The sequence below is a fragment of the Epinephelus lanceolatus genome, chromosome 1 (genome assembly GCF_041903045.1).
Source record: "Epinephelus lanceolatus isolate andai-2023 chromosome 1, ASM4190304v1, whole genome shotgun sequence".
Taxonomy (NCBI): Eukaryota; Metazoa; Chordata; class Actinopteri; order Perciformes; family Serranidae; genus Epinephelus; species Epinephelus lanceolatus.
Genome location: NC_135734.1, coordinates 19,933,294 through 19,959,068, shown reverse-complemented (window position 1 = coordinate 19,959,068; position 25,775 = coordinate 19,933,294). Strand labels below are relative to the sequence as shown.

The following is a 25,775-nucleotide window of genomic DNA, read 5'->3' as shown; positions in this document are numbered from 1 at the left end:
AATCATCTCAAAGAGGGCTGTTGTTGGTGTGTTTTTAAATGTAAAGCCCTGCTTTGAGCATGCATGCATCACTTCCTGATGTGCTGGTTGCAGTGGAGCATGGCTAAGATGCACTGGCTCATGTGACAGAATGCAGTCTTGCTTTTGCTCCATCTCTGTTTAAATGTCTCGGCTTATGTTTGTGTGTCTGTCGTTGTCTCCACCTCTCTCTCTCTCTCTCTCTCTCTCTCTCTCTCTCTCTCTCTCTCTCTGTCTCTGGTCTATGGTTTGTCTTTATGTGTTTGTCTGTGTCAAGTTTATGGATCTGCAGCTGAGGTGCTCTTGCTTTATGTTGCTTGACTGTGTGTCTTGTGATCCCTTTATCGTGCTTTAAGTTTGATCCTATGTGGCCATCAATTCATGTTACCATTTCATGTCTTCAAAAATTGTCATATAAATGACTGTTTTTTTCTCAATGTTTGTCTGATGATGTCTTTCTGTCAATGTTTTTCTATCACCTGAAAGCTCTGAATGTTATTTTAAGCTTTAATGAAAACAATCAGCACTGTCATAATGTCTCTGTCAAAGTCCTGTCTGCCAAACCTGCCTAGACTAATAGAGCCTCCTGAAGACAGCTTCCATGTTACATCCTCTCACTGTCTTGTATCTGTCTTCTCTCCTTTCGCACCTTGCTCTCTTCCACTCCCCACCTTTGTCTGTCACTTTTCATCGCTTCCACACCACAGGACGAGGAGAAGGAGACCACTCCAGCGTCAAAGAAGCCCGGTAAGGGACGACCATCGCTGGGCCGCGAGAAGAGCGCAGACTCCTCATCCACCTCTTCTTCGGCTTCAGCAGAGAAGCAGAGACATGAGGCTCGCAAGCGTCTACTGGCTGCTAAAAAGGCCGCCTCGTTTCGCCAGAACTCCGCCACAGAGAGCGCGGACAGCATCGAAATCTATGTCCCCGAGGCCCAGACTCGTCTCTGAGAGAGACAGTGAGAGGGAAGGAAATAGGGGTCGGATCAAAGGACAGATAAGTATCACTGAAATACCTGGAAAAAGGAGAGGAAAACTTTTGCAATGCAAATGAGCTACTCTGAGTACAGCTGGATGGAGGTGGGGGGAGGAGAGATGAAATTCTCAGAGATAGGGGTGGGTGTGGATTTGGGCATTTTTGACACACACATACAGTTATAGGCTGGTCCTGGTGGCATCAAACACTTATTTAACACAACAGAAGCAGAGAAATGGAACTTTGGTGGACTTGACAGACTTTGAAGCAGAAGACTCCTCACTTGAGGCTGCCATTGAAAACCTCAGCTGATGAACTTTGTCCTTTCTTGTTACTACTCTTGATATCATAAAATTGTTAATGAAGGTATTGTTATTATGACGATTATATCCTAAAGAATCTATATGAAGACTGTTTTAAACGTTCCTCTATCTTGGCTATAAGATCTATTAAGTGGACAGAGGGCAAACTCTCTCTTCTGTCTCCCATCGTCCTCCTCTCTTCCCAGATCATTGGCCATCTTGTAGCTTTGCACAACACCGCCTTGTGGCCATCACACACTCACACACATAACACTGCGCACACTACATCCACTGCACTCACACACCACAAACTCACACCTATGTATGTCTTCCTTGTATTTATTTGTTTACTTTACTCATCCTTTGTTTTGTATAAAAATCCATTTAGATCTGGTTATTCTGAATATTTTTGGTATGCTGAAACTTGAGAGTCAGATTTGAAGGGGTGTTTATATAGTTCCTAACAATTAACTCTTGTGTGTGTCCTTCAAAATGTTCTTGTGTCAAAGATTTTAAACACTGGTGAGAATCTGTAAAGTTTAGTTTCTTAATGATTTTTAATGAAAGCACATCCCGATACCGATGACGACCAAGCATGAGGATCTCTATTTCAGTCAGAATGTCAGCGGCCACTCTTACTCACTATTGTTTTCTTTGTAGGGAAAATGTCTTCAACTTTAAAAAAGAAATCTCTTCTGCTTCTCTCTGTCCCATTAACGTTGGTTTTCATGTTTGTGCTGTAAACGCAGATGCGTCAATATTCCAGTCAAGGTTTTTTTGTCCCATCTGTTTGTTTAATGCTTCTTAAAGTGCTTTTATTAACCTCACTTAGCATTCAACTCGCACATCTAAAATGAATCTAGGGCTTTTACTGAATTAATGCAGCAGAGGTATTTTGGTGGGGACACACCTTAGGACATGTGTCTTGCTGTTATTTTTTTATACTATGTTTCCAAAAGCATTCATGATTTATTTTGCCTCCCATCACTCAACAAAAATCAATCTTAGTTCTTTGTTACCATTTTTGTTTCCCCTCATTGAACATCATCCAAAGTACCTGCACTTTTTTATTCAAAGAAAAAATATTTAATTAAAGCATTGCATACATTAGTCTTTGTGTTTTCATCATTTATTAAATGCTGCTTGCTTTTTTTCTTTAAGGAAGACTGCATAAGCCAAAGATGAATTCACCGTCTCTAATTCATCTGACGTATTTAAATGTCAGCAGCAGGGAGCTCAACAGTAACAGCGCTTACTGTAAAAATAGAGTGGAGTGTAGCCACAGCACATGTATTACAGGGTTGTTGTTTTCATATGCACGTGCCCGCCAACTTTCATTTCTGACCTCTAGAGGGCAACAGTGGTTAATTTTCAATCCAAGATGTAGTACAGTGTGGTATGCATACAATGAAAAGGCATTCTCCCTATAAGACAACATGCAGCCCTGCCCTGTTTTGCATTACGGGGACACATTGTGTGGATTACACATATTTACAGACTCCTCTGTCTCATTTGAAGCCAGTTCCCAAAACAAAGAGGCCTTTTGGGTTTGTGAGTCAGGATTTCTCTCAGAAAGTACACATCCAACCATAAAGTCAGCCCTGACATGCCTTACATTCAACCACAGTTGTTTGCCTGTCTTCCACTCACATTTGGTTTCTTCCCCCAAATGGTAAGCAAACCTAACTTCCCCTCCCTAATTAGTTATGTTAAACCATTGAGACTGCATTGCTTCGGCTGCTGCAATGCCTCTTCCTCACCCACTGTGACCCAAAAATGCAGCCTGAGGCTTTGAATTGGAAAAGCCCGATGACCACTATTCTCTCTATCTCGGCAAGAGCTTTCTCCTGATGACGGGTCTTTGTTTGTCTGTTGTGTTTGCCGGCTGGGGGTGACGCTCAGCAAGGAAAATGGCTCAGGGGTGTCAATAGTCTGTTCCCTGGTTGCTGTCAATGCCCCCCTCCATTTTAGTGGGGTGGATAGCATCGTTAGCACCTGAAGGCCTTTTATGTGACTTGAACGCCGTCGTTGGCTTGATTTGATTTTTGACTGCCAGGAAAAAGTTGTGTGTCTGACAAGTTGTTTTTCTGAAGTGAGCTAGTGATGTCTCGGTGTTCAGACAGATTGTGATTAACACATTGTGAATGATTTATGTCATGGATATTATTAGAATATTCAATCTTAATAAGTCTCAAGGATAATTTTTGTGTCAACAACGTAGGTTGAAGGCAATATATTGCACCAACTAGATTTAAATCTTTCCCATATGCAACTACTGCCAGAATATTTTTAACATTTAAAACAATTTCATAACATATCATTTTCCTTTTTTTCCCCATTTGCCACATTTTCAGGCCCCAACCCTGCTGTCACCATTCCTCACACAAAACCGCAGGCCTGCCTCACTTGAACGCAGATCAAATACAATGTGGCATCTCGCATACGCTGAGGGAAGGAGGGCAGGAACACAGAGAAAGTTGCTCTATGATCTCACCAACACAAACTGAAAAAGTGATGTTTTTCCAGCCCGCTAAAACTTGGATGAGTAAAATGCCAAGAGATGTCACTGACAGACTTAAAGAGAGAAAAGAGAGCTCACCTCATACATTTAAACAAGGCTTCCCTCCAATACACACAGATATCACTGGGACACACCTAGGTCTATTTCCTGGGTAGAGTTATCCATGATCCAAACAGCTGCACTGTGGGGGGGTTTGTTGCTGTAAAGCCATTGATTTGAGGGTGATAATGGTCCCCCATATAGGTTTGATGGATCTGGCCTTTTAAAGTCAAAACTGTCATAGTATCAGCATTTGCTTAAGCAGCGGTCTGTTTTGGTAAAGCTTCACTTTGAGAAGTAAAGTGGATTCTCAATGCTTGTACTGTGCCTCCTTTAATCACAACAGTGCAGTTGGTAGAATATTATCATCCATGAATGCAAGGAAAAAAGTTTAAATGTTAAGCAAGAGGAAATACAATTAATTATTTACAGGATGGCTATGATCCAAATTGTACCATATCTTCTTTGATATCTATGTACCTTTTTACTTTTTACCTCTAAAAAAGGATTGACATCACACATTATATAAAGTGTAGCTACCCTTTCAGATTGTTTATGCATTTCTCTGCATTCCAGGGCTGAGCAAAAAGTATGATCAGTAGAGGCTACAAGATAAGAGAATATACTACATGGAAGCACATATATGCCAGTGTGATGAAAAAAAGACCCCGTAAGTCTTCATAATTAGAAACTTTCTCAGAATAATGACCTAATATCTCGAAACAATGAGAAACTCTGGGTTCGTCTGGGTTAATATCTCAAAATAATGAAAAACTCTCAAAATGAGTTACTTATCTTAAAAAAAGACTTCATTTCTCTCTTTAAGAAAAAGCTAATTTTCTCAAAATAATGACTATATAACCAGAAACTTTCTCAAAATCAAGAATTAGTACCTCAAAACAATAGGAAACTTTCTCAAAATAATGACTTAGTGACTCAAAATAATTAGAAACTTTCACAAAATAATGACTTAGTATCTCAAAATAACTAGAAACTTTCTCAAAATAAAGAGTTAGCAACTCAAAATAACTAGAAATTTTCACAAAATAATGACTTGGTATCTCAAAATAACTAGAAACTTTCACAAAATAATGACTTAGTATCTCAAAAAAACTAGAAACTTTCTCAAAATAAAGAGTTAGCAACTCAAAATAACTAGAAATTTTCACAAAATAATGACTTAGTATCTCAAAATAACTAGAAACTTTCACAAAATAATGACTTAGTATCTCAAAATAACTAGAAATTTTCACAAAATAATGACTTAGTATCTCAAAATAACTAGAATCTATCACAAAATATTGACTCTGTGACTCAAAATAACTAGAAATTTTCACAAAATAATTACTTAGTATCTCAAAATATTTAGAAACTATCAAAATAAAGAGTTAGCAACTCAAAATAACTAGAAACTTTCACAAAATAATGACTTAGTATCTCAAAATAACTACTCACAAAATAATGACTTGGTATCTCAAAATAACTAGTAATAATAACTAGAAACTTTAGTTAGTAACTCAAAATAAGTAGGAACATTCTCATAATCACAAAATTATTTCTCAAAATAATGAGTTAGTAACTCAAAACAATGAGAAACATTCTCATACTTACTTGCTTATCTCAAATAAATGACTTAATATCTTCAAAAATCTTAAAATGTATCTCAAACATATCTTTGTATCTCAAAAATTAGGAGATTTCTCAAAATAAAGACTGAGTATGTCAAAATAACGACAGACTTTCTCAAAATCACAAGTTAGTATCTCAAATTCATGAGAAACTTTTTCAAAATTAATTACTTATCTCAAAGTAATGACTTATTATCTCATACTAGTAACTTAGTATTTTTAAGTAATGACTTAGTATCTGAAAATAACAACTTTCTCAAAATCATGAGTTGCTATCTCAAAATAATGGAGTAGTAACTGGAAATATTGACTCAATATCTTGTAATAATGAGAAACAGTACTGAGTAATTATAAGTTACTCATTATTTTGGGAAAGTTTCTCATAATGACTTCTGATCTTTTTTTTCATCACACAGGTTGAAATAGGCTTCCATAAGACAGACAGTTTAATCCCAGGACGAAGCATACCTTAGCTGTGACACCAGTGAATCCACTCCCATACAGTAGTCCAAAGGCCTGCTCGGAAAGAAAAGAAAAAACAAGCTCATTAGCATCTGTGCTTTGTTCCCCTGAGTCTGGCATCAAACTGGGGAAGGGGTGAGGGGCCGAGTTGTTTCCACAAGAGATATGATATAGCAAAAAGTGTCTGTAAAAATACTAGAACAAATATTTTATGAAGCAAGCACATATTTTAAAGACTAGGATGTGTTCAGTGTAATACTCTATAGGCTGTGTGTATGTCAGGGGCTGTGGGGTTTTCGTATAAAAGGCTTGTATTGTTTGAGACAAAGTCAATGAGTGAGAGGGTGTGTTGTTCCTAAAAATGAGATTTACCTAGATTCTTGTCACTATACTCTGGTAACATTTAAAGTACATGTGCAATACTGAGTAAAAGGGTTCTTTGATATTAAAATTAAACTAATAATCTTGCATTTCTCCCCCCTGTGCTTCTTAAAGTTGTCTTCTGTAAATAGACCAGACTGAGAAACTCCATCTTTTACAATGCTGTAGATCTATTTATACTATTTCAAGGTTGTTCAAATGTATAATGGAGAGACGTAACATTCAATAAAATGCACACGATACTTTCTCAAAAAGTTCACCATGGCTGTATTTGATTACTGTTTTGAAGATGTTTGCTCACTTTTAACGAGATGTTTCTGATCCTGCATTTTGCTTTTCAAAACCTGCTAAATTTGGATGTGAATAACTTCAAATCTGAGTCAATCACATGCACATTTTTCCTCTTGCTTTGCCCTCCCCTCTCCAGCCCCAGAGCACACTGTGACACAAATCTGGACACATAATTAAGATTTGGGTACAACAGGCAGATCGCTACTTTTGTTTGATGCTAATTTGCAGTAACTTCATTTTTAAAATCTGATCTCTGCAGCTCATGCGGCCCGAGGTGTCTCCCTGAGACTTTGAGGAATCAAAGCATCACAACACCTCTGCAGCAGCATGTATTCGCCCCACACGCCTGGAGCCAGACCAACTGTAGAGCTGATGTCTGAATATCACATCAGACGTGACTGCAGGCGGTGTGAGTCGAAGTAACTCGGTTAATTGTGCTGTGAAGTAGTGAAATGCGCACACCAGCGGACGCTTTCGACGCTTATGATTTATGTAACAAGAACATTTTGCACAGCGTTACGTAAAGCCTCTCCACAGTGTGTATCTGTGTCACGCACACATGGATGAAAACGACGACAATGGTTGTAAAGATGACTGCGGTGCTATTTATACGTGTGTCGATGTCGATATGGGATTTCAACCGCATCGAGAAAATAACATTGTTTCAATGACTGCGCTGTACTTTGAATGAAATGGTTCTCCCGTCAGTCACAATTACACGGAGCCCGTCTGCTGTCTGGCGGAGCGCCCTGATTGGCTGACAGCGGCCCAGGAGGCGCAGTGCAGGCTCGTGATTGGTTGACAGCTGTCGATGAGGCGGGATCATCTCAGCTCCGACTGTCAAGATTGGCAAAGAGCTGGCGCTGCTGCGTGCAGGTAAAAAGGAACAAGCGACACAAAACAGAAAACATTTATCTTGGCAGAAAGCGAGGAGTGCGATGGAAACGGAGTCTCCGGTGAAACCTTTCCGTGCGGCAGAACCCCAAAAGCGAGGCATTTAAGTCGGTCAAAAAAGCGCAACACCTTCAGCTTCTTGGAAGAAAGTGCCGTTGTGTCAACCATCGCTTGGCTCGCGGGCACGCTTTGTACAGCAAGCAACTTGGACAGCTGCGTGTTTTCAAGCAAGCCATCAACAAAGAATGAAAGCATTCAAACGAGGTGAGCAGCACTCGTGTCGTGTTCTTTATCACGGCCGTGCACGTTTATAAGTGTCTGCCTGTGAGCCCGCTGTGTCTTCGCTGTTGGTTTTAGTCTGGTATGCGGGCTTTTTGTCGCGAGCAAATGCAGCGTGTGTTTGTGCTCAAATTTGGAGGGACAGCTAGCCAGCTAGTTATCTCTGGAGGCAGGCATGGTGTCCATCTGGCGGCGTGACATGCGGGAGGCTGTGCTTTCCTGCCTGCCTCCTTTGTGCGGGTCCAGATGGCTAATTTACAGAGTAGCTCCTCGGTTTGTGTCGGTTGAAGGTAACATTTAGCTTTATTCGAGAGGCTTTGTCGAGGACGTCATTTCACCGAGTATGACGTTATCACTTTGACAAAGCGAGCTGCTCTGTGAAGTTGATGTTCGGTGAGTAGCGTTGGTGGCGTTTCTAACGGTCAGATTCAAATTCCCAACTGGAGACTGAGTATGTTGTGAAGTTTACTCCACTGTCGAGTCTACAAGCTAAATTTTACCACCATTTCACCTAATTTTTTAAAACATATTCTAAATGTGAACACCACTTTTCCTTCGCACAGATTTACCACATTGTTAGTAGACCTTTAGTAAACAAAAAGTTGGTCAGTTTGCCTGTCTGTGACATGTTTCACGTAGCTCGTGCTGATGTGACATAATGTACTAAGCTTGCATCTGTCTGAAATCTGTCCTGGCTGTTTGTTTCATCAAATTAATCCCACATTGAATGGGTGTAAATAGTCTGATAAATCTTTAAATGTCTTTCCAATGATCCTGTGGAGCTGAGGGGGTGTAACTTTGTTGTGGGCCACATCCTTTCTCTCAGTAAGGATAGCCAAGGATGTCTGTCAACCATGAGTGTGGCTTATTAATGTAATACTGGTTTTACACGCTTTAGTATTTTTAGACTCAGTTAGACCATATTAGACTTGATTTGATGCAGAAATTGTTAACATTTTACTGCAGTCTCAAGAGTTTTAACACAGATGGGTGGTATGATTGAAATCAATATTAATAGGAATGTTTCTGGCAAATGTAAGTAAAATCGAATTGAAAAATCATAGTTGAAGTGATGTTCAATCTAATGTAGGACTGCAACTAATCACTATTATCTTTGTTGATTAATCTGTTGAGTGTTTTAACAATTAATTGGACTATAAAATGTCAGAAAATGGCAAAAAATGTTGATATAAGCCCAAAATGACATCCTCAAATGTCTTGTTTTCTCCAAAACCCAAAGGTTTTTACTTTAATGTCATAGAAGAGTAAAGGAAACCAACAATATTCACATCCAAAAAGCTGTAATCAGACGATTTTTACTTTATTAAATTAAAAAAACACTCAAACAGAACAATTGATTGTCATATTAGCTTAAGACTAATTCAATAGTTGTCAACTAAGCAATTAATTGTTGCAGCTCTAGTGTAATTAATCATGTTCTGTGGCTGTATTATATCAGACAGCACACTCGACAAACTTAATGTTTTAGCTTTGTTTGCAAAGAATCATTACGTAGAAGAACAATTTGTCCAATAGGTGAATCATGACACAAATTTATCATTAGGTCACAGAAGAAATTGACAATCAACAATGCCCAACCCTGCTCTAAAACAATAATTTTAGGGGCAAAGCGAGGCTCTTTTACAGAAATCAGGGCAACTGCATTGAATTTGCATTTGTGTGTTTTTATTTTTCCCCCCCAATTTTCTTGCTTGGTGTAGGACTTCCCTCACTGACAAGGAATGCAGAATTCAAAAGATTTGTCAACTACTCCAGCAGTCTTGAGCCGAAGTGGCATGAGGTGAAAACGGCCTCCTTTGCATGGTCAATAGGTTCCTGGGCCAGTGGCTACTGTGATGTTGATATGCACACAATCTTCTTTGTGAAGACAGGCGCTGCCCCCGGGGGTCAGGTTTCACCCAGCCTCAGAGAAAGACATTCTGTGGCCCACCCCTGGGATCAGGCATGCTCCATTTTGAGGGGAGATTCTCTCCAGTGGCCAACCATAGACTGACACAAAAAAAAAATCCCACAACAAAGTTCAATCCTCAAAGCCATTGTTTAAATATGTTCAGACCGTGAAGCTTATGCAAACCTCACTTTAAATCAGTAAAATTATGAGGTTAAAAGTAACTGAGGAGGTTTGTGCACTTGTTCACTGCTTAGTGTCAAATCAGTACAAACCACTGCTTTAGTTTTTGGCCTAGCCTCTTCTCACTGGCTCCTGGTATCATGAAGAAGTAGTTAGGTTTCATTTTGTGCATAAAAGTAGATCAAACCAAACCCTGCAAAGGCCTGAGTGAATGTATGGCCGCTCATGCAAGATGTGATCTTCTCCCTTCTTCATGCTTCATAACAGGCAAAATAAAGACACATAAAATAAACACAAAGAACTACCTCTGTATACCTGGTGATTGGCAGATTTGATATAAACAGGATGATTGAATGACACACTGATTGAACGTGACTGACGACACACCTCCTTTTTCCTCAGCTCTGGAAGAAGAGCATCGCCCGGAGCAGGAGCACTCCTCGGCTGTGTCGGACAGTGATGACGGCTCCCCGCTCGACCTGTCAGGAAGGGGGCTCTTTGGGAAGCGCCGTCGCCGCGGCAACCTGCCCAAGGAGGCGGTGCAGATCCTGCGGAGCTGGCTGTACGAGCACCGCTTCAACGCCTACCCGTCTGAGCAGGAGAAACTCAGTCTGTCGGGCCAGACCAACCTCTCCGTGCTGCAGGTGAGGAGTGGATTTTTAATCAGTGTATACATTTTTTTTGTTTTCCCAGAAGCACCCAGTACTTAACAGAGGAAATGACACTTGTGGAGCACATTGTTTCTGCATTCTGGCGGATTTGTTTCCTGTTCTTAAGTAGAGATGATCAACTTTGACATTTTCATTTGTCTTCACGTTTTCTATTTGTTTTTGATAGAGTATACACATAAATCTAAGCTTTTACACGTTTTATCTGAATTTTTTTTAAAGCTTTTGTGTATTCATTTTGACATTTTTACATCAGAAGCAGTGCTTTCAATTCAATAAAGGTAGCTTTGATACTGAATATTATTTTCTACTGCTAATATTTGTACTGCACAAAAGGCTGTTCGTGACCTGCACACCAGACTCAATTTATCACTATAGTCTATTGCTGCACACAAGAAAGGTGTTTAAACTACAGTCATAATATCTTTTTCATGATTCTCACTCTTGTGCGATCAGTTCTTGTTTTTACACGACAGTGATACTACTTTTTACCAACACTTGCGACCAGCTTTTCAACCAACACAGCGAACTAGTAAACAAGAATCAGATGGTATCGCCACACTGCTGCTTGAGATGGAGACTTTCCCAGCCTTCCCTTTTCACTTCATTGCATCAGTAGTAGACATTTCCTCTTTCCCTCTCAACATGTAGGCACGCACAAACAGAGAGGCAGCGTTAGAGAAAGCATTAAAGACCAGCGTGAGGCAGCAGCAGCAGCAGAGTTCCTTGTTATGTAGTCAGTTCAGTGGAATGCATTTGGCTGGCTTCTCTGTGGCTCAGCATATTTGAGCTCAGACCTTCATTATTGCCAGCTGTCTGAGGGCTCTCATCTCTGTCTGTCCCACTCTTTCTTCCTTGTGTGGGAGGCTGAACCACTAGAGGGGGTAAGTAAGGCCTCGTGCAGACAGATGAAGAAAAACGTGTAGGCGGTTATTAAAATCTCAGGCCTCGGATCATTTTTAGATCTTGAATGTGATGCAAGAGTTGAGTTGTGGATCCGGCTAATTGAGGGTGACTGAAGCTGTTGAGTAAAAGATGAATCAAAGTGTTGCAATGATATCAGTGCAGGTCCTCAAAAGAATAATGTAAAAGTGCATCTCTTTGACTGACTTCTGGTTGTCTTTTATCAAAGTAAAACATCCATGACAGCAGCTGCGATCAGGTCTGTTTATATCAGAATTTCCTCCTCTTTTCCCAGATATGTAACTGGTTCATCAACGCACGTCGCCGCCTCCTCCCTGACCTGCTCCGCAAAGATGGCAAAGATCCCACCAAGTTTACTATCTCCCGCAAGGTTGGCAGTAAAAGTGAAGGCCACTCGTCTCATGGAGGCAGAGCCAGCTCTCCAGAAAGCAACTCTTCCACCTCCTCATCTCAACAACGCCCGTCTGTCATCCGCTCTGCCCCTACACTGGACCTCAGTCTCCTTGGGAGCACAGCAACGGCTATTCTGACAGGAGCGGGCTACCCTGGTAAGGAAGGGTCGGTGCAGGCGCTGATGAAGCTCGATGCACAAAGTCTGCTGAGAGAAGCAGAGGAGCAGGGGGTCAATACGGTTTGTCTCACCAGCACAACAATGGCAGCTAGCCCCACCGGTGGTCTCTTCAACACGCCTCCCCCAACTCCTCCCGAGCTGTTCCCCAGCCAGGACTTCAGCGACTTGAGGCTCCTGGTCGATGCTGCTCTTCAGAGGGCAGCAGAGCAGGAGAATCAGAAGAGGCTCCAGGAAAGCCAGAACAGACCTACAGAGGCTGTAAAGACTGAACCAGTGGAGGCACAGTGCAATGCTTACGGTAGTGACATGGGACCTACACCGCCTCCAGAGGACAACCAGCAAGTCATGGATCCTTCCAGGGTGCAGAGTCTGATGGAGAAGGCTATGGCTGTTCCTGCGTCAGCTGTAACTTCAGTAAAGGCTCCAGTGCCTCTGTCTTTAGCAGCCTCTGGTCCAGTCCAAGCTCCAGTCTTGGTCCCAGCCCCAAGGCTATCTCCTCTCCCGATGAATAAAGTCATCTGGAGTCCCTTGGAGAAGGACACTGCCAGAGCCTCCAGCCCAAATCAGACTCAGCTCACCCCAGCCCATCTGCCAACCATAGTGCCAGTGCCTGCCTCAGTTTTAGGACAGCCGAATTCCCAGAAACCAGCTGCTGCTCCAGCCCTCACCCCAGCTCCAGCCACAAGCTCAGTTCCAGCTCCACTGCCCACCGTGTGTCCTACGAGTGCGTCAGTGGCAGCCACAAGGCCAGTCTCGTTGCCATCGCAAGTCCTCCCAGCCACAAGTCCCACCTCCGTCACTGCTCCAAGCCAGGCGTCACCCCACACCGTAGCGCTTGTTCCAGCTGCTCGTTCTCCAGCCATCGCCTCTTTCACAGACCCCAGAGGAGTCCCTCTTTACGTGCCGTTCCACAAATCCCCCATAATCCCAGTCACAGTTCCTTGTCCATCACCACCAGTTTTAACCACAGCGTCGTCTCCAGCCCCTGTTCACAACCCAGTCTTTGCCTCTGCCCAAACTCCAACTCCTCTCCCTACTTCAGCCCCAACATCCTCCTCTACGCCAACAGTTACACCTCTCCTGGGCCTTGCTTCCCACCTCACTGCTCCTCTTCAGCCTTCCTCCTCCACCACCAGCAGCAGCAGTAGCAGTATAAATAGTAGTGCACAGAGAAACACAGCAGTGGTGCCCAGTGTTTGGAGCATGGTCCATGCTGATACAAGGCAACCCACTTCTCTTCAAGTTGTAAAGACCCCCATCACCACAGTGTGGGGCCCTCAGCACAGCCTGCACACAGTGAGTGAAACTGTGAACTAGGAGCTGGAAGTTGGCACCTTTTTTAAATATATATATATATATATATATATATATATATATATATATATATAATATAATATATATATATATATATATATATATATATATATATATATATATATATATATATATATATATATATATATGCGGAGGAGAGAGGCCAAACACTCCTGTTGGCTGGACAACACTGTATATAGGAGAATGTATCTGCATCACCAGTCCCCCTTTTTGTCATCAATGCCTGTGCCTGCAGAATACAGGGAACGAGATCTGGGACACAATGAAGTAACAATTACGGGGTGTTACAGAGACTTGCTGTTTAAAGCAACTTTTTATTGTTTAAATATGCTGTTCTTGATGGAGACACCTGCTGGTAAGAACACTTTGATGTCATTTCTCACAAGGAACATTCCTGACAGAGCAGAGTAAATGTATTGTACAAAGTTTTTGATGCTGATTTTTCAAATCTCTTTCCACGTGACAGATAATGGATGAGGAGGAAATATCCCTTAATTGTACACAATGTACTTTGGTATCATTTTCAGGACCAGCAGTTAGCCTCTTCAGTAGCAGTACTGGACTTTATTGAATGTACAAAAGACATTGATATCATTGGCTAGGCTGCCTATCATCCATTCCTCTCCAGGATAAAAAAGGAGGACATGAGTGTTTGTTTTTGTTTTTTTTTATCCCCCACGCAGAGCAACACCATCATAGTAATGCAGATTTCGGTCTGGTTTTCTCTCTAGCATATTTCCATCTCTTTTTCCCTCAGAGCTGAGCAGAAGGGGAATTGATTGTACTGCAGCGAGCCTGACTGAATGACTCGCCTCAATGTGTCTGTCTCCATCCTGCCCCTCCTTCCTGTCTTCCTGTCTTTTTATAGCTAACGGGATTCATTGGCCCAGAGGAATTGTCCTCTCTGCCACTCAACACATGCGCTCAAGTACCACGTGTTTCTTTGTTTGCCATAGAAACATCTTTTCTGTGTTTTAGCCAAAGGCGAGGCAGTCATGTCCGTCACTTTATGCGACCATGATCAGTTGTGTGCGACTTTCAGGGATTGTAGTTGAGGGGGGGAGGGCTATTGATATAGGACGAAGGGGAGAGGGTCACATTGGATCTGTTACAGAAATCGATTTCAGTTGAGAGGTGAGCAGCTTGGCGATCTGATAACATCAAGCTCTCACAGCTCCTGGATTGAAACGTTACACTTGCTGCAAGACTTGGCGCCTTTTATCTTCTGTGGTGCGAATTCACTTTAAACATTGGTAGAGATAAAATTATTCCGATTTCCCTGTCAGTTTGGGGCCTTATGATTTGGTCTGTGTATTTCAAACCTGAATGTCTTACTAGTGCAAAGATGAATTGATGCATGTAGCGCGTAGGCAATGCAATTGTAGCACATTTACTGAAATAGCTGGAATTTGCTGGGGGGGTTTCCTTCCCAGCATAAAAATCCAAGTTTTTCCTCATCAGTGCTTTCCACCTGTGTTTAGAAATGGTTTCTAGAGATTTCTAATCATTCATAAAGCTGTAGTTTCCATGAAACTGTCGTAGCATAATCCGCGATATAAGGCTGAATGCCGTCAGGGCATCTATTAACAGTAGCGTCATGTGGAAGAGTTCCGATGTGAATAATACTTTAGCAGGATTGTGCATCAAATCTTCAATACTGTCTTGTTCACCAGTGTCTTGAGCTGTGGTTGGTTATAACGGTTACAATTTACATGTGCAAGGAGTTGGACAGAAGGAGAATGTCTGTCTGATGTCAGGTCAGAGTACTGCTGAGCACATACCCTGCGAAAACGATACGGCTGATATCAACTCTTTCCACTTCTATTTTGTTTGTCCCTTCTCACTGCCAGTAATGCGCTGTGGACGTCACTAGAGGAGTTTGTTTTTTTTTTTTTTGTTACAGGTACTCACTAGACTGATGTGCATTTATACCTCAATTTACACAGATCATGTCAGGCTTGGGTCATATGTAGAATACTAAGTATTAAAGTAATATTTTATTGTTCATACTACATCATGCCACTGTGACAACACCTTTATCGGTTTAGATACTGGAAATGGCTGGCTAAAGATTAGGCAGGCATGTGGGTTTTTTTGTGTTTTTTTTTGTTTTCTTTTTAATAGCAAGGTTTCTATGTGATTTTTAGATGCAACATGATGCTCCAATCAGATCAGACAATGTGATGATGCGTGTAAATATTTTCAAGGTCATGTTTTTGTTTTTGTTTTTTTTTTGTATTGGCATGAACTTTATCTCAAACTATATAGTTTTCTTACAGCCAAATGCATTCAAAAATGTTTTTCAAGTTCATGTTGTGAATCATGACTGACCGTTGGCAGTATGACTGGCTGCTGTGCCTTAAACCTACGACTGAGGGATGATGTCCCTTTTTTATATATAAAAACTTCTCAATAGTCTGTGCAATATATGCCTTAAACTTTAAATGTGTGTTTTGTATAAACATTTCAAAGAAATAAAAGTTCAGTTTTTCTTACATGCTCTTTCTTATTGGTTTTTGTTGCCTGTAAAAGCTCAAGTTTACTTTAGAGAACAAAATTGTATCCTTATAACAATTTCTTTCACACAATAGCCTTTTACATGGAAGACATTGTGACATGTCACAGCAGTAGTGTCCTGGTACTGTGCATGCTGGGTCACTGTCACACTGTCATGACTTACTGGGACACTTATATTACTTAATATACTTATATTAGAGAGGTATTGTTAATGTCATTAGTAACACCTGTGTATTTCCTACTATGACAAGTCAAAATGTCTGCTGTGAAAAAGGCCGGTGGGCACAACAACACACCATTCTTCCAAACTGTTTGGGTTAAGTAAGGGTTTTTTATTTCCATCCTCTTGTGCTGGCTTAACTTGACTCGGTTTAACACAGCACATCAGCCCAGTGCAGCAAGGATGCCCATACAAAAGGGCTACCCACTTGAGGGTGTGTCTGTAAATGAACCGATGGAACATTTTTCTGTCCGCCCTGCTGGTATTATTGTGGTCAAAAACTTTATTGTACTTGTACACTTGTTGCCCATAATTAATATAATTTAAATTTATATACCTTTTTTAAAGGCTTAGAGATTCATTCATCACCTAATGTCAGGCAAGAGAGCCAATAAAACCAAATAGAATGGTCAGAGTATATATCATTAAAGGTGTGTTGATTGATTTGTGCATAGCGTAGCATCCAAGAAAACTTCCACCTTAGAAGTTGCCTGTAACTTGTGAATGGCACAGTGAATTAAATTATTTGCATGCTTTGAGCCCAGTCACTGGAATACATATTGGCATTGTATGTTTCTGCAAATCACAGATAAGTAACGTTTGAACACTATTTTGTAGCAGATGAGTTGAAACTTGTTTTTCAACAACTCTGTGGTTAATGTGTGGTTATGTTTAGGCATAAAAACTAAAAGATCATGTTATGGTTTAAAATACCCGGTTTAGGTGCCACAATCACAGCTGGAAATGCCGCAATGTCTCGCTAAAAACGCCCAGTTTTGTTGATGGTGTAATCAAGAACTACGCCACTTTAGAAACTTAATGATACAAATGGAATGTACTACAGAAACGTATTTATGGTTTGCAGAAATGTACAATGCCAATATTTTCTCTGACGACAGGGCTGATTTGAAATATGGCCGGCACAGTGGTACAGTGGTTGGCATTGTCACCACACAGCAAGAAGGTTCCCGGTTCCAAACCCAGTGTGGAACCTGCGTGCTTTCCCCATGTCAGTGTGGGTTTTTTCACCATGTACTCCAGCTTCCTCCCACAGTCCAAAGACATGCAGGTTAATTGATAACTCTAAATTGTCCGTAGGTGTGAATGTGAGCGTGAATGGTTCTGTCTCTATGCGTCAGCCCTGTGATAGTCTGGCGACCTGTTCAGAGTGTACCCTGCCTCTTGCTAATGGGATAGGCTCCAGCACACCCACAACCCCCAGCAGGATAAGCAGTTACAGAAAATTGATGAATGAATGATACGAATGAAACGTACAAATATAACACATTTATGGTTTGCAGAAATGTACAATGCAAACATTTTCTTCGGAGGACTGAGCTGACATAAAATATGCATCACTCTTTTGACGGCTCCTTTATCAGTGTTATGAACAATGTTGACGAAGCCCATCTGACCTCACTGCAACCTGACTTGAGGCAGTCGAGCACGCTTTGGCCAGACAGTGGAGATGGTCCATCTTGGTGGTTGGTGCAGCCAACAGTGCCAATGACAAAGCCTTAGTAAAGGACTGTACTAATGTTATTGCATGTTTTAGCCAAATAACTACAAATTATTCACATTACTTTGAGTTATTGTTTTTATTTTTTTGTGAATTGATGACTGAGTTTAGTCTTCAGTTTATAGCTGCTTGCAGTAGTGAACACTTAGTTACATTCATTTACAATGAAAAAAAATATATTCAGGTTAGTGCATTCATGCTCTTGTTTAAAGCTCAAGCTGCAGAGTCCTTTGAAAAATGGTGGTAGTGTAAAGTACAGTGTACTGCTTTGTAGGAAAACATTTACGCTGGTTATGATGTAAGCATGTGACGTAAGTAGAAAACAGGACTTCAAAACACCCCAAACATACATATACACTTTTTTTGTGGTCAACGGCACGAATGAACTTACTTTATTTGTCTGAGGAACAATTCAAGACTGAATTCCTTCAACAACACAAACATACTTGATCCTTCAACAAATACACACAGCCAGCTGAGGGGTCAAAGACTTTAGACTGAAAGCTCTACAACAAACCATTTCATCAAGTACTCACCACTTTTAATAAACAAAATCAGAATGGTCGCTTCTTTAAAATCCATTTTTAATATACAGGGATACAAACATTACAGTTATGGAGACCTGTTGCAGTGCTTGTGCAGGTGTGGTACTGTAGCTAATTGGCAGGAAGAGGTAAACATTGCTGGTACTCTATGTGGCACCGGATCGCACAGTCCAAAAACACCCCCGCACGTGGATCCCAAATGAATCCCAAGCCCCTACCTATCAAAAACATAGCCACTTCTGCTCCTATATAAAAGACTTTATATACTATTCCTATTTCTTTTCTCTAAAACCTACAAGGTCCATGAAGGTAGGAGCTAAGGACTGATTTGTGGTTCAGTGTATGTTCAGGGGGTCCTGAGGCAGCTGATGTCTCCGTCTACTCGTCATCCTTCTCTTTGGCACCGTGTTTGAGAATGCGGGTGAACTCTGCGTAGTTGAAGTTGCCCTTCTTGTCAATGGGCGCCTCGCGGAACAGCTCGTCCACCTCTTCGTCTGTGAAGCGGTCACCCATGGTGGTCAGCAGCTCTCTCAGATGGTCCTCATGGATCACACCTTAGACAAAGAGAACACCCATTAAAGTCAAAATAGACGCGTTTTTTTTTTCTTTAAGACGCAGAAGTTGCTTGCACAAGTTCATGGCTATAGAAAAATGACACCATTTTGTATCTTGATTGGTTCCCTCACGTTCACTGTGCAATTCTGTCTGCCACCGTTTACAATCTTCTGGGGAAACATAGGCTCAATTTATGGCACAACGGAAGTGCATTAACTATTGTGCAACCAAAACAGGAAGAGGATATCGCTTTTGTTTTCCCCAGTAGCTATCCCCAGTTACTAAAGAGTATCAACAGGCACTTTTTGATCAAACGGTTGGGGACTTCCTGAGAGAGCTGCCTACTGGGGAGGTCCTTTGATAACTGGAAACCTTCAAGGGCTTATTTTCTTGGGCGAGTCAAAATAGTGTTGCATTTCCCCCTTCGCATACATGCTCAAGTAACCCCATTGGCTTTACTGCTGGTTGATTTGTCCTTAGTTTCATCCACATTTTCATTACAAGCTGTTTGTGTTGTATGTTGTTTACACTGCGTTCTTAAAAATGGCGGCTGTCAGTGCTGCAATGGCTCATGTTCCTCCAATCACTGTTCACTTATGTCACTCAAAATGTCTCTAGAGTTGGAATAGTACGGACTCTGAAACAGGAGCTAAAAATTACCCTCAAAACTGCGTTCTAAGAACTACAATCGTCCCTAGTTCTTGTGATGCGGACACCATAAAAAGGGGGGCTCTTAAAACTGTGTTCTTTGAGCTATGAAAAAGTTCCTCCAATCTCGAAAACGTCTAATGTAAGTTCTTTGCAGTTACCATCCCCAGTAGCAGAATAACAGACAGTGGAACAACCAAAGTCCTGTCCTGTGTTATCGGTAGTTGCTAGACTCTGAGGAAAACACAAAGTGATGTGGTTGTCTTTGCGACAGCAGCAGGAACAATAGAACAACTCAGAAACACTAAGTGCCGAGATCTGTATATAGAGTATTTTGTGTATACTGACTCACCAGATCCCTCCTCATCGAAACAGGCAAAGGCATTGCGGATGACGTCCTCGGGGTCCGTTCCGTTGAGCCTCTCTCCAAACATGGTGAGGAACATGGTGAAGTTGATGGGCCCTGGTGCTTCGCTCATCATCCCCTCCAGGTATTCATCAGAGGGGTTCTTACCTGAGGACAGAGAACACTGTTATCTAATGTATGTAAATGTTAATGTATCTGCTTTTTCTGGGGGCTACTAAACACCAGGAAGTGTTTCTTCATGCTAATACCGTAGAAACCTGTTCCTATAAATAGCGTTTAGCATATTTTGTTAAAGAACTAATTACCTCCACCAAAGGGGTTATGTTTTGGGTTGGGTTGTTTGGATTATGTTAGGATTATGCAAAAACTACTGGCCCAATTTTCACGAAACTTGGTGGTAAGGTATGGCATGGGCCAAGTAAGAGCCGATGAAATTCTGGAGCCGATCCAAATCACAGGGAGGAGAGTGCCGAGTGCCCCTTAAAGTTAACAGCGCAGTACAGCAGTTTAGAGGGCACCTTTCAGAGCCACATATTTATTTCTTTATTCAATTTACAAGAAATTAAAGGCATACTATAGCAATTCAGCATTACTTTTTCACAAAGTTTGGAAACTCAAGAGAGACTAAAAATTGAATGGTCAAAATTGAGGCTGCACAGGCCAAGATATCCTGACTTTTAGCTCCAGTAACACTGGATGCTAAATTTCCCATGATGCAGCTCTAAAGTATTTTTTTTTTTGACCCCCTACCCCTGATAAATGACCATATCTTACAAACACCTCACTCCTAGCTTGTTATGATAGCGTTCTTCTATAAATTTGTAGTGTCCAAGGCCAAACCGAGATAACCCTGATGATGTCAGCAGTAGTAGTAGTAGTACTCCGCATGATGAGCAAACTGAACTTCATTTTTGTAAAATAGTTGGAGTGGCCCTTTAATATCACATTTAAAGTCACATTTATTTGTTTTTTGTGGCCATAAATGTGGTTAGAACATGTCCGTGTACCCAGAGAGGCCAGCATGTCATGCAGATCCTCCTTGTCGATGAAACCGTCTCTGTTCTGGTCGATCATGTTGAAGGCCTCTTTGAACTCCTGGATCTGAGACTGGTCGAACATGGCAAAGACGTTGGAGGTGGCCCTCTGAGGACGCTTCTTGGTGGTCTTTCCCTTTGCACGCTTGCTCGACATGATGGCGGCTGGGTCTGGGCCTGCACACATTCAGAAGGCATGACTCATGGATTAGATAATAATAACAATGCTGCACCATCAGGGACAACACAGCTCGGGTGTATCACCTGTTAACAAGACTGTTTTCAGCATCAGTTTGAAAAGATGAGTTAAATTTGATATTTTGCATTTCACAGTGCCAAAAACTGGAGCACTGCAGCCATGTGGCTCTTTTATATTTCCTCTCTCTTTTTCCCCAAGCAGGAGAATTTTCCACTCTTGTTTCCTCAAGAGAGAGAATCACACTCTCCCTAAATGTCGGGTACAGTGATGGGTGTGAAAACGACATGTCTCCACAGTGCACGCTGCAGCTAACTTCACATCCTTCCAGAATTAGACCTGTCACTCACGTTCAGGTCTGCAAGGATTTGTCATGCATGTTCTGTGATTGTGTTATACCCAGTGGGAAACGGCAGACAGAGGGACAGGCTGGACGGGCAGGAGGCAGCAGGTGAATGCGGCTGATTTGTCACATATGAGGTATGACATCATGCCCTGAGAGGCGCTGAGGTGATGTGAATACCGAACATGGGACTAACTCACTCAATGAGATCATTTACTCAGGTGAGCTGTGAGATGGCACACCCTTTACTGACATGCAAGGTTTAGTTTTCAGTCTTTAATTTACACCTTGAAATGTACTTTTTTTTAGCAAACTTATATCTGTGAAAGTCAAACAGATGTAGATATATGAAGGTACCCTTTTTTTCTTTGTTTTTTGGCAGCAACATTAGGCTTGGCCTCAGCACAAAACTATTTCTCAAATGCATCTTAGTCCTACTAGAAAGCTATAATTACTGATGATCCCAGAGTGTTAATCATGTCCAGACAAGTCACTTCCTCTCAAATGCTATCATTCAAACATTACAGCAACTGAAAATTCCTCGACTGCACTCAGGTTTGTTAAAGATAAGACAGATAATAGATGCAATTTTGTAAATTTTGTAAATTAAGTTAATTTTGTAATTAAGTTAAGAGTGCAGATCTTCAGTGGGCTCTGGTAATTAAGATATAAGGTAGATATTCTCCCCAGGCAGGATCCTTTATTCCCAATCACTTAAATAAGTAAAGGAGCAAAATTACCATATAATTACATTCTGTGACTGTAATGGAACATACATAACACATTTGCCACAAATTCAAATAATATATATAATGAATACATTTTTATGTAAGAAAATCACAGAATTAAAGGAATAAAATACTAAATATATTTTTTTCCTGTTACCACCAAATTTTAAAACATTGTTGTATTTTGGCAGTAAAATACATTTGTGTATTTTATAGCACAGTGTGCTCCAGCATTTATAAATAGCTTGTATGCTGTCCTATGTCCACCAAATCTCTGTCTCCAAGGACACTGTCTGTGTGACACTGTCTGTCATCATATTTTATATGCTGGAGTAGTAATTTTTGTGTGTGGTCCCTGTTGCTTGTATGGTTGCACTCAGAAAAGCTTGTGAAGTTGAGCAGCTTTGCCTGTCGCTTTATAGCAGTTTTTTTTATGTTGTGTATATGGACCTTTCTTCCTCGATTTATCTTTATACAAATGAGCGCTACCGTATCAAGAGGGCAGAATTCTAGCTTTTATTTTCAATGCAAATTTAAGTATCACCTGCCCGTTCTGTCCAGTGTTTATAACCTTGATGAATAACTTAATTGTTCACAGTGGCATTTCCATAAAGTCATTACAACCAAAAATGGATTTGTATGTTCTCAGGAACATTACAGGAAGGAAATTCTTGTACTTGTGGTTAACTTACTCTGAATGCCACACACACACGCACACACTCTTTCCTTTCTCACAGTGCAGACACATGCTGGATCAGACTTTCTTCATTTCACTACTGTTTGGCGGCTCCTGTCCCTTCATGTACCAGAAAAAAAAAAGAAGAAATCTGGAAGGTGAGTGTTGTTGGCACAGTGCCCTTCTGTTCTCCATCTAACAGTTGCGGAGGAAGCTGGAAACAAAACAGCATCTAGCTCCCAATTTAAGGTTTCAGGGAACAGAGGAATGCCACATTCTCATTCTTGTTTGGCTCCACTGATACAGCTGGGGTACAGTCTCCTGGGAGGGGCTGACTGGTGCTTAACTCTGTTTCTGTTTCAAGCAATCAGTGAGATAGAGTCTTTGACAAGGGGGATTATTTCACAACTTACAGTTTCAAGGTGCAGGAAAAGCAACAGCTGAAATGTTCCGCATTCTCCACAGAGTGAATGATTCACAAAGAGGCAGAGAACAACTGGCTCAGACTGCAGTGACGTAAGCATTTGGCTGATGTGCCTCATCTTGGCTTGTACTGACAATCGTATTTGTTCTCTGTCCACCACAGCTCCTCTGTGAACCCTTTCATCCAGCGGGACGACAAAGCTCCTCTGTCCCTTCGCCCAGCAAGAACACACACACACACACACACACACACACACACACACACATACACACTTTGATATCACCAAACAGTCAGGCTGCCATCCCTCACCCTAACTCCAGGTCTAGTAGGTCACCACTACTCAAGTTAAGACTGGTCAGGAATTCCAAAAACAAACAGTGGAAGTTAAGCTTTCATCGTCTATAAAAAGGCAACATGAGAGGTGTGCACGCCTGTGCGTTCAGGGGAGTGTGTGTGAGATCTAAATGGGTCAGCTGCATTCAGAAATTCCTGTGTCTAATGTGCCGTAGTGATGGGATGGAAGTAAACACACATGCATACAGTGCATTTAAGCTGCATACACAAGCATACAAACAGGTCAGAGGTGAATATTCTCTATAGGTCTCTCTTCACCTTGATCATCAGCTCTAATTTAGCTTACCTGGTCACTTTAATCAAAGATCCACTGAAGCTCTCTGTAACTGTATGCTCCCCTTCACTCTCAGCACAGTTGGGCATTGTACCACTGTACTCAGATCATTTACACATTCAGTCCTTTTTAAACACATAAAATATGAGATTTTTAACACTTTGTATACATAATATGCAACCCAGTGGTAAAATCAGCTTTCTCTCTCACCTTGGCTTCAGGTAGAAATATCAAGAAGTCCCTCAAACTCCTTTTGTCTGGGTCCAACACAGCAGTGCGAAGGGAAGCAGGCAGTCCTACTGGAAAGTTTGTTTAAAGAATCAGACTCCCGGTGGGTCCCTCCCCTTTCTGGCTTGGCCAATAGAGAGGGCGGCCTGTCCCATACAAAGACATCTCAGGCCAGGCCATTTCTCCATACAAGGCAAAAGAATGCACAGGCTGCTGCCTGCTACTGCCACAGACGCTGCTCGGGATGTTTGGGAAAAAAGGCAGAAATGACAGGAACTACGATAAGGCTGCCTTATTTAGAAAAAAGGGCCCAAACATTTAGAGGAGGCTCTGTATGGTGGAGTGTGGAAACATGAGGCAGAGAGTTGTGAGTAGATGCAGATCAGCTTTTGAAAGCCAGTGTTTCTGTTGTAAGGCCGTGGCTTTCCTTAAATAGGCAGTTTGGCTGGCCCATCACTGGGGCCTGAAAGTGCAGGGAACACACCTTAAATTATGTCACGGAGGTAACATCTGTTTTGTGGTTTCTCACACTTTGTCTCGTCGTGTTTTATTAAAGAAGCGCAGACCTGCTTGACAATTATTCACTGTAAGAAAATGTGCTCTGATGTTTTTTGGCAGCTGTTTACTCTGACAAAGCTGCTTTCCAGTGTAAGCGTTGCCAGAAATAATGAGCCTGTTTTTTTTCTGTCAAGATATTGTGAGGATATCAAATACTTACTGTCCTGATAGAATTCATGTGTAACATCTTTATTTCCTTCATTTGGCAGTGCATAATGTATAATATAGTAGAAGAAGTGTGTGTCATTTGGGTGGGGTATCTTGCAAATAATATTTTTTAGCCCTTTGTGTGTTTTGTCATTTATATGGATATCATACATCTAATATGTGCTTTATCTTATTGTGCAATAAATGAAAATATAGTCTTCTCGGTTTGCTGATGATGATACAGTTCTTTGATACAAGTATCCGACCTTTTGCAAATTAAACATTACAATTCACCACATATCTCTACGCTTGTGTCTTTTGTTTGTTTTTCATGTGTATATATTTATCATTAAAGCAGCAAAACAGCACATTTTCATTTCTTCAATGCAGCGTATTCACAATTTAGTAAAAATTCAAAATATTGTACTTTTCGTGAGATTACAGGGCATGAGCTGAAGCGTTCAGGCAAAGAAAGGAGGCCTCTCTGTCTAATGGAGCTTTGTGCAGGTGCAGTGATGCCCTCTGCTGGGCCACACTATGTTATCATTTCTAAAACACTGAAAACCCTTCAATGAATGATGGTGTGGGCAAAAATAATATGCGAGGGTGGTTTAATAGTTCAGTCTGGCTCCACACACATGAGGTTGTGAGGCACACATGCAGTATGGTGGTTATGCAAATGCTTTTCACAGTTCATCATGCACTCATAGAGAGAAATATCTCACAGTGGTTAGAGTCTTAGAGATAAAGTAAAATGTAACCACATCTTTGTTATCACTTGCTATCAGTTGCTTACAGAGTTCAGTTAGGTTGTACCACAGTAAATGCAGTGCAACTTCAGTACAACATTGATTATAAACTCTCTATGTGACAGATATTTATACACAGCTCCTATACCATCATTTTTTTGTTGACCCAAACTGTGTCCTCATGCTTTTATCAGTATTGCCTCAGGAGCTCCCATACACCATCCAATTCTCTGCCTCCAGCCAAGGCTAAATGTTTCTTTACAGGGTGGCAACCTGTGGATTCACAGGATAGAAAAGCTTCCACCCACAGACC

At 41.3% G+C, this 25,775-nt stretch overlaps 3 protein-coding genes across 7 annotated transcripts in view; 2 read left to right on the top strand and 1 right to left on the bottom strand.

Annotated features, from left to right (window-relative positions):
• Positions 1 to 6,580, top strand: part of dlgap4b (discs, large (Drosophila) homolog-associated protein 4b) — a 162,443-nt gene extending 155,863 nt beyond the window's left edge. For 4 of the 5 annotated variants that reach the window (XM_078167108.1, XM_078167101.1, XM_033626851.2 and 1 more), the window contains one exon: positions 726 to 6,580. In XM_078167108.1, coding sequence (XP_078023234.1) covers positions 726 to 968 — 243 coding nt within the window. In that variant the 3' untranslated portion in view covers positions 969 to 6,580. The remainder of the gene's footprint in view (positions 1 to 725) is intronic. The other variant, XM_033626856.2, reaches the window with a different exon arrangement.
• An 849-nt stretch (positions 6,581 to 7,429) lies between these two features.
• tgif2 (TGFB-induced factor homeobox 2) lies at positions 7,430 to 13,374 on the top strand. The gene is made up of 3 exons (XM_033626002.2): positions 7,430 to 7,775; positions 10,285 to 10,526; positions 11,749 to 13,374. The coding sequence occupies exons 1-3, from the start codon at positions 7,757 to 7,759 to the stop codon at positions 13,360 to 13,362; spliced, it is 1,875 nt and encodes a 624-aa protein (XP_033481893.1). The 5' UTR covers positions 7,430 to 7,756; the 3' UTR covers positions 13,363 to 13,374.
• Positions 13,375 to 18,370: 4,996 nt separating this feature from the next.
• myl9b (myosin, light chain 9b, regulatory) lies at positions 18,371 to 24,129 on the bottom strand. The gene is made up of 4 exons (XM_033626986.2): positions 23,991 to 24,129; positions 20,759 to 20,962; positions 19,737 to 19,898; positions 18,371 to 18,735 (listed from the first exon to the last, which is right to left on the bottom strand). Exons 2-4 carry the CDS (start codon positions 20,940 to 20,942, stop codon positions 18,560 to 18,562), a joined length of 522 nt encoding a protein of 173 aa, XP_033482877.1. The 5' UTR covers positions 20,943 to 20,962; positions 23,991 to 24,129; the 3' UTR covers positions 18,371 to 18,559.
• Between the last annotated feature and the right edge of the window lie 1,646 nt (positions 24,130 to 25,775).

What these genes read in the sequence shown, in the direction of transcription:
- myl9b (XM_033626986.2), bottom strand. Translation starts at nt 20,942, where the DNA reads ATGTCGAGCAAGCGTGCAAAGGGAAAGACCACCAAGAAGCGTCCTCAG. An exon ending in TGACATGCTGGCCTCTCTGG is followed by an intron (nt 19,899 to 20,758) that starts GTACACGGACAT and finishes CTCTGTCCTCAG; the next exon opens with GTAAGAACCCCTCTGATGAA. An exon ending in TTTCGATGAGGAGGGATCTG is followed by an intron (nt 18,736 to 19,736) that starts GTGAGTCAGTAT and finishes TCTTTGTCTAAG; the next exon opens with GTGTGATCCATGAGGACCAT.
- tgif2 (XM_033626002.2), top strand. An exon ending in CCAACCTCTCCGTGCTGCAG is followed by an intron (nt 10,527 to 11,748) that starts GTGAGGAGTGGA and finishes CTCTTTTCCCAG; the next exon opens with ATATGTAACTGGTTCATCAA.